The sequence below is a fragment of the Panthera uncia genome (genome assembly GCF_023721935.1).
Source record: "Panthera uncia isolate 11264 chromosome C1 unlocalized genomic scaffold, Puncia_PCG_1.0 HiC_scaffold_4, whole genome shotgun sequence".
Lineage (NCBI taxonomy): Eukaryota > Metazoa > Chordata > Mammalia > Carnivora > Felidae > Panthera > Panthera uncia.
In genome coordinates, this window is record NW_026057585.1 from 7,704,035 (window position 1) to 7,715,535 (window position 11,501).

At 46.2% G+C, this 11,501-nt stretch overlaps 1 protein-coding gene across 1 annotated transcript in view; it reads left to right on the plus strand.

The window, feature by feature from the left end:
• CASQ2 (calsequestrin 2) overlaps positions 1-8,056 on the plus strand; it is a 62,795-nt gene extending 54,739 nt beyond the window's left edge. Inside the window, exons 9-11 of the mRNA XM_049618381.1 lie at positions 3,651-3,751; positions 5,886-5,960; positions 7,507-8,056. Of these exons, the coding sequence (XP_049474338.1) occupies positions 3,651-3,751; positions 5,886-5,960; positions 7,507-7,719 (389 nt within the window). The 3' untranslated portion in view covers positions 7,720-8,056. The remainder of the gene's footprint in view (positions 1-3,650; positions 3,752-5,885; positions 5,961-7,506) is intronic.
• Positions 8,057-11,501: the final 3,445 nt, after the last annotated feature.

Consider the following 11,501-nt stretch of genomic DNA (forward strand, 5'->3'; position numbering starts at 1 on the left):
AGGAGAAGGATTATGACCATTATGGAATTCATCATCCTGAAAGTCAAAAAGCTGCCTTTGGATCTGGATGAGGTTTCTCTTGCTTTATTGTCAACCTCATTTATCCATTTATTACTGTGAATGTTTTCTGAGATTTCCTTACTCTATAGATGCAAAAATCTTTTATATTCCTAAAAATAAGCATTAAGCCAAAATTTTCACTTCTCTTGTTTATGTAAAAACTCCAGTCCATTTGATTTTTCTTGCAGAACCCAATTTTTATTCCTTCAGTTTTTTTATTTTTATCTCCAAGCCTGCTCTAGCATGTAGAATAGAAAAGGTTCCTGTACATAGCATTTCTTTTTATTTATTCCAACATTCTGTAGGGTTTTCCGTCAGAAAACTATAGTGCTATCTTGTGTGTTTAGTCATATTTTTTTAAGTTTTTTTTAAATTTATTTTTGACAGAGAGAGGCAGAGCATGAGTGGGGGAGGGGCAGAGAGAGAGAGAGAGAGAGGGAGGGAGACACAGAATCCAAAGCAGGCTCCAGGCTCTGAGCTGTCAGCACAGAGCCCAACACGGGGCTTGAACTCACAGACTGTGAGATCATGACCTGAGCCGAAGTCGGACGCTCAACCGACTGAGCCACCCAGGCGCCCCTGTTTAGTCGTAGTTCTGGTGACACCCTTGCCCCTTTGCAATACAGTGTCCAACTGGCTTCTTGCCTCCCTTTATGCAAGTTCATCTTTTGTATCTCGAGTTTAGTTTCTACTTGAATCAGGGTCTGTGTCATTGAATTTCATCCTCTGTGTGAATTTCTGATTTGTCAAGTTCACTTTAAAAAAAAAAAAGTTTATTTATTTTGAGAGAGAGCAAGAGAGCATGAGTGAGTGTGGGGGAGGGGCAGAAAGAGGGAGACAGAGAATCCCAAGTAGACTCCATGTTATCAGCAGAGAGCCCAAGGCGGGGCTTGATCCCACAAACCGTGAGATCACAACCTGAGCCGACGTCAAGAGTCAGACACTTAACCTACTAAACCACCCAGGTGCTCCTCAAATTCACTTTTTTTTTTTTTTAAACATTTATTTATTTTTGGGACAGAGAGAGACAGAGCATGAACGGGGGTGGGGCAGAGAGAGAGGGAGACACAGAATCAGAAGCAGGCTCCAGGCTCTGACAGCCCAGAGCCTGATGCGGGCTCAAACTCACGGACCGCGAGATCGTGACCTGAGCTGAAGTCGGATGCTCAACCGACTGAGCCACCCAGGTGCCCCCAAATTCACTTTTAAATTTGATTCTTACCTTCCAGAGTACTTCCTTCTGGCTGCTAAAACTAGTCATGGGAAGTGTTTTTGGAGAATTCCCCCTTGTGGTCTGTGTAATGATATATAACCCACAGATTCCCTGTTCTGTGGCACGGTTCTGTCCCCAGAGAAGGGAGATCCGTGGTGTCCAGATATCAGGAAATAGAACTGTGCCACAGAACAGGGAATCTGTGGGTTATGTATCATAATACGCAGTGCTTGACCTTCTCAGCCTCTCCTACAGGCACCAGGAGTAATATCCCCAGACCCAACTCCATCCAATCCCCACAATGACAATGAACTCTAAAGCCTGCGGCCCTATTCCTCACAAGGGTCTGTCCTAGAAGGTAACTCGTGATCTCCAGGTTTCCCTCGCTAACCGAACATTTGCTTTACATCACATTGCTTTTACAAAAGTCCTATGTTAACACCTGCTTTTGCTAATGAAAAGAAATCCAAAGAGGATTTTGGATTTTATAGAATGTTATTGCTTCTTCGCTTTACAGCATTTTGGTTCATAGGAACGTTCTACTTTTGGATATCAAGGGAGACCCGTAATTCAGAAACTAGGTGGAAAAATCACCCAGGCAGAGCATATCTCTGCTGGAAGAGTCTGCGGCCTCTTGACTACTAGCAGTAACTCTGCTCTCCAGATAGCAAGGCCTGAGGGGGCCCAGTCTGAATCTCACAGTTAGCAGTGTGAGCTAGTGACAGTGTGGGTGACTCCACCCACTCAGAGCCGAATTGCTAAGGATCGCATGCATTTTGCCTGGAATGTATTGGCGATGAGGAAGGGCAGAGAAAAATCTTTACCAAGCAAAGGCTAGAGCTCCTGGAGAGGGGCGAGGCTTGTTAAACAGAGAAGAGCACCAAGTGCCTGGGACCTCAGCACAAGAAGAAACCTTTACAATGAAAGGGCAGTTACCAGACTGAATTAGGAGGCAGGTGGCCAGTTGCTTGTAGAGAGGGTGTACATTTCAGGCCACACATCAGCTAGACCAGACGTGGAACTTTATTGTCTAGAACCAAACCTGAATTGTACCCAGTGGGAACTGGGTCTGATCATCGATGCCCCCCACCCCAACCCTCACCCCCACCATCCCTAGAGGTCCGGGGTCTTGCCGCTTCCCGGGGGCACAGACAGGTGCACTATTCACCTGGTTGGCATCGGCTGTGGTTGCATATGGTCTCCAGCCCTTGTTCCCAGCAGGTCACCTCTGGTCCTGTCCATCCCAACTGTGGCATCGTCCATGTTCCTCAGAACCACAGAGAACTCGGTGGGGCCTCGGGACAGACCTTTCTGCCCCAGTGCTCCTGCACGGAGGGGTCCTCCAGGAGATTCAGGGGCCTTTCCATTTTCCTGAGTTTCATTCTGAAACAAAGCCTGAGGCCCCTATGCTCTGATTTTCCCTGGAAGTGTGGAGTTTCTGTGTGTGGACACACATGTACACACCAGCTTACATCTGTGCACACACACGTAAAAACACGTATGCGCAAACACATACATACGCACAGGCACAGAGCTCATTCTCAGATACTTCCCAGAGTCTCCACTCTTTGTTTCTAGTTTGGAGTCGGGTGGGGATGTAGTGGGGTTAGGGTGTGCTTTTTCTTACTAAACATTCTTCCAAAACTTTTTGTTTCTGGTATAAATTTTATGCTCCCAGTCCTTAAAGGTTTAGGCTTAATTTTTTATTTTTATTACAAAAAACAAAAAACAAAAAACCGTGTTCTTGAGGCTCACAAGGCTTGTCTCTGCTTTTCTTATGAATCATCCCTCCCCTGGGGGCAATGAATGCTGCTGCCTGGTTGGGGGAAGGCAGACATACAAGGAAATGGTGAGGGAAGAAGAGAAACCCTATTTGCTATCTCAAAGCTATGAAACCAGCTGTAAATCAGAAGCATAATTTGAAAGTTTTAGAAATTCCAGGTTGTAGAAAATTAAGCATCCAGGCTACATGTTCTTGGTATGTAGAACTCAGGGATGGCAAATTACTGGTTTCCAAAGAGGGCACAGGGAACCAAGGACCAGGCAGGGGTTCCTCTGATCTAGGATTGTACTTGCTGACTCAAGCCTGGTCAGTTTTCATGTGCAGATTAGCCAATGGAGCCCAGCTTTGAGTTAAGAAGCAGCCGCTTCCCTGTGAACTTTTAATTTTTTTATTTAAAATTTTTATCATTTCCTTTGAGGAAGCTGCTTTGCGGCTGGAGTTCTCATCTGACTCATTTTATAGAATAATCCTATAATTAAGGGTATGCACCAAATAAGCCTAAGAAACCCTCGTGGAAAAACCACACTCCCTGCTCTTGGTGTTGGAAGCCATGTCTGTGCTGGGGTTACTCAGCCTTCTCGAATCCTGCTTCAGATGGTTACGAGTTCCTGGAAATCCTGAAACAGGTTGCCAGGGACAACACGGACAACCCTGACCTGAGCATCGTGTGGATTGACCCGGATGACTTTCCTCTGGTGAGTGGCTCAGACCCCGGCACCTTTGGCGGTCACCTTCACAGTCTCATGCTTGTGTTATTGTGAGTCCCGGGAGCATGAGCAGGGGGTGAAGCAGGAGACGCACTTGCAGAAACACGATGACCACCCCCATCCAGTGTGGGAGACCTTGGCCACTGGGGCAACACTGGCTTTCGCACTGACACGATTAGACCCAGCACTCACCTCTCCGGAGACCAGGGGTTCCTCCGGCCCACCCACGCAAGTGAGCGGGGTGAATTTCTTCTGCTAGCACGTCCATTGCTGTTCCCATCCCACCACCTCCCTTGCTATCGTCTCCTTCATGTTCTGGGGGAGGGGGGAGCGTCATTCCAAGGGAACCAGAGTTACTAAGAAATTAAAATCAGACCTGAACATTTTGCATGGAGTTAAGAACTTCATGGAGAGAAGGAGCAAATTCTTGGAGGGCAAAGACCATCTGCCACGTGCATTGTGTTCTCCCAGGTCCTAGCATTGTATCTAGCACATGGTGAATGTGTAAGAAAATTAAAGTCCAAACTCTTGCTGGTGTCAGTGATCAACGGCCAGAAAGCCTTGATTATGCCTATTTTTATTTTTTTTTTTAATTTGTTTGAGACAGAAAGAAAGAGGGAGGAGAGGGGGCAGAGGGAAAGAGAGAGAGAATCCCAAGCAGGCTCCACACTCAGCGCGGAGCCCGATGGGGGTGCTCGATCTCACGACCCTGGGATCGTGACCTGAGCCAGTTTTTTCAAATTTTATTTGAGAGAGGGTTATGCTTACTTCTAAAGAGAATAATAAACAGAATTCGTACAGCACACGAGCCCAGTGGTCGTGATAATGGATGTAACTAATTTACTCTACTGTATGCTTGGAACCATAGTAAATTCTTCACACGGACCATCTCATGTAATCCTCCTGACAACACTATGAAGTAGGGACTATCATAATCCCTGTCTGACAGATGAAAAGAAAAACAGCTGGCGAGGTTGAAGCTACTATGTGGTAGACGTGATATCCTGACCCAGGACTATGTGATGCCAAAGTTTTGCCTGCTAGTCAGTGGACTTTAGGATGAGCCAGCTGCTGGTGACCAGTACACATTTAGTTATCATTAGATTACAAACGATAACTTGTCTTCTTCCCGAAATTACCATTTGTTGCATAGGACACGACGGATCAAATCATGATTAAATAGTCAAAATGGAGGGGATTTCATGAGTTTGAGGGTCCTGAAACCCAACCCTACATACAGAGCAAGTGAATCGAAGGCAGAGACTCTCCTGACACCTGAGGTCACTGTCATCATTCTGGGTAATCGTAACAGAGTCATGGCCTCATAAGATCCTAGATATTATGACATTTTTTAGTTAGCCTCTGCCAGACTGTATTTCTAGTTTACCCGGACTGTTTTGTTATGCAGGCTTGCAGATGGCCAGCAGCTCTCCCAACCTGCCCTGTGTGTTTGTTTATCTTGGTTTTTACAAAGGAGAAATCTTTAGACTGTCCCGACATCCAGGTTCCTGACTATCCCTGGTCCCCATCAAGCCATATATTTGCCTTGGAGACTTTCTGTCACTGAACATTTGCACTGTCTTAGCCCCACGGCCCCTTATTCCTTTAGTCCCCCCCCCCCAGTCTAGTCCATGTGGATCCCAAGCCTGGCAAAGTACGCCTCCCCCGCCACCAACCCTTTTAATTGGATGGCACTTCACTACCTTCCCAGCCACCTCGTGGATCAGAGTAGTGCAAGGTAAGGGATTTTTAAATGGGCCACTGGAAGAGAAGTGGGGGAAAATGGCTCTCTCGCCACACATAAACTATAAAAGAGCCACAAGTAATTTGGGAATCAACGTCAGACCATCTCTGTAATATTCTTCCTTACAGCTGTAGAAGAATTTATATTACATGTTTTCATAGTTTGTGTTATAACATCTTGTTTTCATACTTATTTAAAGTGCTTGAGGGCTGAGGCCAAGTCTTCAGTTTTCAAAGTGCCCGCAGATGTTTTGGAGACCTTTAATCAATGGTGACCTATGATGATGGGATGGCAGGTGGGTCCAGCCACAAAATGTGGCCTTAACAGGGAATGCCCTCTGTCTGCTGTCTAATCTCATTTTTTTTGTTGTTGCTTCAGCTTGTTGCCTATTGGGAAAAGACTTTCAAGATTGATCTATTCAAGCCACAGATTGGGGTGGTGAATGTGACAGATGTGAGTATACCCCATAAAAGCTTGCTCAGGCACCCTCAGACGGTCCCGTCCTGACTGGGCCACCACGTATACGAGTCTAGCCTGTCCTGAAATGAAAAACTTGCCGGTGTGGCCCAAGCCTAGTGTCTGAGCCAGTCTTAATCTATGGTTTCATGATTTGCTTCCATGAGCACTTCCTTGGAAATGTATGGCCATATTTCCTTGCTTACAGGGCCAGCTGTCCTGTTTTACTATTTGGAGCTTTCCACCCAAGTAGTCTCTCCTGTGAATTTTCTCCCCAAGCACAACAAACTTTTTTAATGCAAAAGAACCCACACATGCAGCTTCCATTGCACAGTGGCTGGTCAGCAAGGGGGCTACAGGAGAAGGGGAGGAAGATCACATAGGAAGAGGGGGCCTCTTCTCGCCATGCAGGTGCCATTGAACTGAGGGCAGGGAGGCAAGCTGGTGTGGCGGACTGGCAGAGCATGAGGAATTTTAGATCTCAGCCCAGATGTCTGATACAACTCCCCCATAAAAAAAAAAAAAACAGAAGGGGGCACAGATACAACAGATAATGGGCAAATAATGGACAGAAAGAGATGGTCACAGAGAAGTCATTAGAGCCCTAATTAATGGCAGTGGAAATGCTTGTGAATGGGGCCCAGGTAGTAATGTCCTTTTACCCTGTTGCTGGGCGTCTGGTCACCTGGGGAATTCTGTACTTATTTATTTTCGAAACTGCCTTTTAAATTAATAATAATAAACAAGTTTTAAAATTTGCTCAAGTTAAAACATTTTTAAGTAAAACAGCAGACGATAAGGTGAAAAGCAAAAGTATTTCCCACTGCCCTGACCTTCTACTTTTTCCCATTCCCCGAGGGAACCACTGGTAAGTGGTTTCATGGCCATCCTACCAGAAATGTTATATACATGTTTGTTCTTATTAAATAGGTGTCTTGTAGATATGCTCATGTAATCAGAGGGGGGAAAAAAACAGTGCAAACATAATTACAACTCATAATAATACTTGATTTCAATACCCCTGGAAACCGCCCCAATCCTGGCCTGCCTCCCCATCCCAAGCACTTTCCACAGTAACGACCTAATGCTTGGGATAAGGAGAGCAGGCAGGTTAGGATGGGGAGTGTTGGGGATCTGGAGGAACTACTCCTGGGTGGAGAAGCAAGGAAGAAATTCGGGGTGTGTGGGTGGGGGGAGGTTGCATCTTAAGGAAGGGCCGGGTTGAAGCAGCTGCCAGTCTCAGCATGCTGGGCTCCGCCCATTCCCCTGCCAACCCTCCACAGCCCTGCCTCCACACTCTTCCTCCTTCCCCAGAAACCGTTCTGCACAAACTACACACATACACACACACACACACACACACCCCTCCTTTTATCTTGCACAAGTGCGATACTACCCAGAGTGTTCTGCATTGAGGCTTTCACATTTAACAGTGTGCACACGTCCCTGACAACTGAGCCAGGCTGCTTGGACCCCTCTGGTCTGACTCGTCCTTCCTGCACTCACTCACTCAGTCCCTCGGTCCCTCGGTCCCTCGCTGCAGGCCGACAGCGTCTGGATGGAGATCCCAGATGATGACGACCTGCCCACAGCTGAGGAGCTGGAAGACTGGATCGAGGATGTGCTTTCCGGGAAGATAAACACTGAAGACGACGACAATGAAGATGAGGACGACAGGGATGATGACGATGACGATGACGATGACGACGACAATTCTGATGAGGATAATGATGACAGTGATGACGATGATGAGTAGCCCCCACCCCGGATGACTGATCAAAGCAAAATCACAGCTACACGACCATGCAGACAGCACGGCGGGGGACAGCACACAGCCCTGGCCTCCGCCTGCCGGCTCCTTCCCCCTTGCCCATCCCTTTCCCCAACCCCTTCTCATCAGGAGCTGTACCATTCAGCAAATGCCTCTAAACCCAGTAATCCCACTCAGCAGGAACAAGTGGGGGAATTATTGCCATGTGGACTGTCTTGATTGTCTTGGAAAAACTCTTGTTCTTTGCCAGACCGTCAGCGGTCGTAGCAGTGCTGGAATCCAGTGGTCTGGTCAAACAATCCCTGACACCGCTACTCAAGTTTACTTGAGTAAGTTTACTCAAGTTTACTCAAGATGTGACGGTAACAGAATGGACAGCTGGCAAACTCCGAGCATAGAGTGACCTTACAGTCGGAGCCCAGGGAGACCCGCAATTAATCCATTTGGCCCCCGTGCCTGGAACATCAGTGGGGATCCCTCCTCAAGGCAAGAGGTTCTCTCTTAGGGAGGGCTCAGCCTTAGAAATGAGTTTATAAATCAGTTAAACTGATTCTTTCAAGTGTAGGTGAGACCTTTATGAGCTCAGATCCAAGTGTTGGGATAGCTACCGGGAGGCCTTGAACCCCATGTGTACAGATATCACCATCATTTCTAGTACGTTAGGATCTGGGATCGGAGGTAGATTTGCTTTCTGAACTTCCCTTTAGCGACGACAAATCTTGCACTATGCACAAGGGGGTGGGGAAGGTGGGAGGATTACAGGTTTTTAATTTTTTCTTCTGGGTTCATGCCCCTGATTGAGTCAGCTGGCTTCCTAGTCTGAACTGGGATCTAGATACCCTTCTCTGTTGCTGCTAGTGAGCCCTCCCTTGGGGAGTGAAAGTTGGTTTATCTAGAGGTCAACCAATGCTCCATTTGTCAGCCCTCCCACACTTGCACAGGACAATAGCTAGAGTTCATAATGGCACCCTCAGGCACTGAGAGAATCCCAAAGTGCCTTCAAAACTATCTAGAAGTTACATTGTGCTTGATAGTTTTAGCAGTAAGTGTGCATTATAACGTTCTAATTTATTTTCTCAATCTTTTAACACGTGTTAGACATGGTGCAAATGCTTTGGAAATAGGGTAATCCTTGTATGGAATAGTAGCCAACTAACACTGCCATTAAACTTATACTTTGAAAATATTGAGACTATCTTGGAAATCCTCGCTTGGTTTTCCTGATCCTGCTCATTCTCTCTTGGTTCCTGTCCTACCTCTCTGTTCCCTCTGTTTTCCTTTCTGGCCTCTCTTTCCCTGCCTGCCCTTTAAATGATAGTGTTTCACAGTATCTCTTGACTCTAACTTTCTTCCAAGGTACTATCATCCGTGCCCATCAGCTACCACCTGTGGGCTAATGACGTCCAAGTCTGGGTCTCTAACCTTGACCACTCTCTTAGTTTTAGACCCCATTCATCTTGGTTTGGATGTTGCACAAGCAATGCAAACAACATGGCAAAACCCCAACTCATTACCTTCTCCCCTAAACTTCTCCTCCTCCTCTTCATGGAGTCCCATATTGGAAGAGTGGTATCACTGTGTATCCAATTGTCAAGGTGATCTGAAGGGGCTGCCTTCCCCTCTGCAACCATGGAATTTTGTGCATACCCCAAACCATGGAAATTGTCCTTGATTGTAACACATAGGAGCGCCTGGGTGGCTCGGTTGGTTGAGCATCCGACTCTTGGTTTCGGCTCAGGTTCATGGTTCGAGCCCCACGCTGGGCTCTGTGCTGACAGTGCAAAGCCTGCTTGGGATTCTGTCTCTCTCCCTCTCTCTCTTTCTCTGCCCTTGCTGTGCTCTCTCTCTCTCTCTCACAGAATAAATAAATGAACTTAAAAAATCATTTAAATTGTAACATATTTATGTGCCTGTCTTTTCACTAAACTGTAGGCTTCTTGGAAGCAAGGAATTTATTTATCTTTGTATCCTCAGCAACTAGCACTTTATCCAGCACAAAGTACACACTCGTTTCTTGAACTGGTGGGTGAATGATTGATTCACCAGAATACGTATCATTCCCCAGCGCTGTTGGATAACAATGCTTACAAGGCCTCCCCTTCACAAAGCAAGGCAGACACTTCCCAAGCTGGACTATGTTGTGACCCAGCCAGACCCAACCACACCTCTAATAAGCTCTTGGGGAGGTAAATTTTCAAAGCAATCTTTGAAGCTAATCTTTCAAGTAGTCAAGGAATGTGGTCTGTCATGAAAGTGGTCTGTTCTCCAGCCCAGGAAAAATTCCCTGTTCCTGGAGGCTGAGTAATATGCATTAAGTCTAAATCATGTCGTGGTACTCCCATGTTAGAAGCACTGAGTGTTAAGTTAGTACTGTTTGTATGTAGTAGTGCTGTTTAGTTATTGGTCTAAAACCTCTTGAGCTGGTATTTATTGAATGTTTGGTGTGTGCCTGGAGCACGATGCTATGTGCTTTACATGTATTATGTCATTTAATCCTCACAAAGTTCTTATTCTCCCCATTTTACAGATGAGGAAGTGAAGACTCAGACGGCCCAAGGAATTTTCCCAGGGCCACACAAACACTTTAAAGGAGTATAAATGTAACTTCATTTTTATACTGAAATCAAGGATTTAAACTAAATCAAATTCCTTAAATTAAGCAATCAAAGGATCCCAGTTCTTTTCCTTGGATAGTGTCCTGAGATGGACGCAAGTGAATTTCCCACAATTCTTTTCGCTGCTTAAGCCAAGATATTCCTTCCCTGGAGGCCGTACTCAACTTTTCCCATATTTGAAATGGAGGTTAATTAGAACTGCAAGTTCTGGCCATCCTGTCGGGGAAAAAATTCATTGTGCTATCCAGAATGCACAATCATTTTCAGTGTATTTTTTTAAGTAACATCTCATAGCTAGAAATGAGCTGATCTTTTCCACAATAAGGCTGTGTACTGTCCAGGCCCTAGTGTGTATAATGCAGGAAGCCCATACTAGTAATGTCATTTGTCATAGATCATTACCAAGTAGGTTTTGATCAACAATCCTGATACATGCAGACATACTCACCCCTCGTAAGTGCTGGTGGGTCCTGGGGCTCTGCCTTCCAACTTCCCACTCCCACTGGGATTCTCCACCCTGCTCAGCGAGCAGCAGAATATTGTCCTCCAAGCTTATTTAGAAAACACAGATGCCCGTCTTGAGCCCAGACACCCTGATGTGCCATCTACAGAGCTGGAGACTGACCGTCTACATTTTAGAGTCACTGGGGACTGACACAAGCCAAGGCTAGGAACCACGGCTCATCTACTCCCCCAGGTGATCTCACTCCACCTGTGGTTACCGGCATCATGTATCTCTAGCCAGGCTCTCCTGTTTTCAAACCCCTCACCCCAACCATCTCTCCTGGACAGCTTCATCTGGAGGTCCCCTAGGCACCTAAGATCAACGCAGTTTGGGGGCTTTAAAGATCTCCCCCAAATTAGGTCAAGAAGTCAGCAGTGCAATGTTAGTAATTAATAATAATAATTAATAATCACCATTATTACAGAAGAGCAGCAATTTGGAGACTAGATATGAGAAGAATGGGCTTCCCAAGCTTCCTGCCTCCAACTGCGGGCTCCCCAAGGGAATCAGACTTGTAGAGAGGACCAAGGCCATTGCCTTTCAGTGGGCGAGGATGGAGGAGAAGAGAAAAAAACCAGACCCTCCACACTAACTTCACCCCCAAGAACTTCACCCCAAGAAATCTGGACAAAGGTCTGTTTACCCAC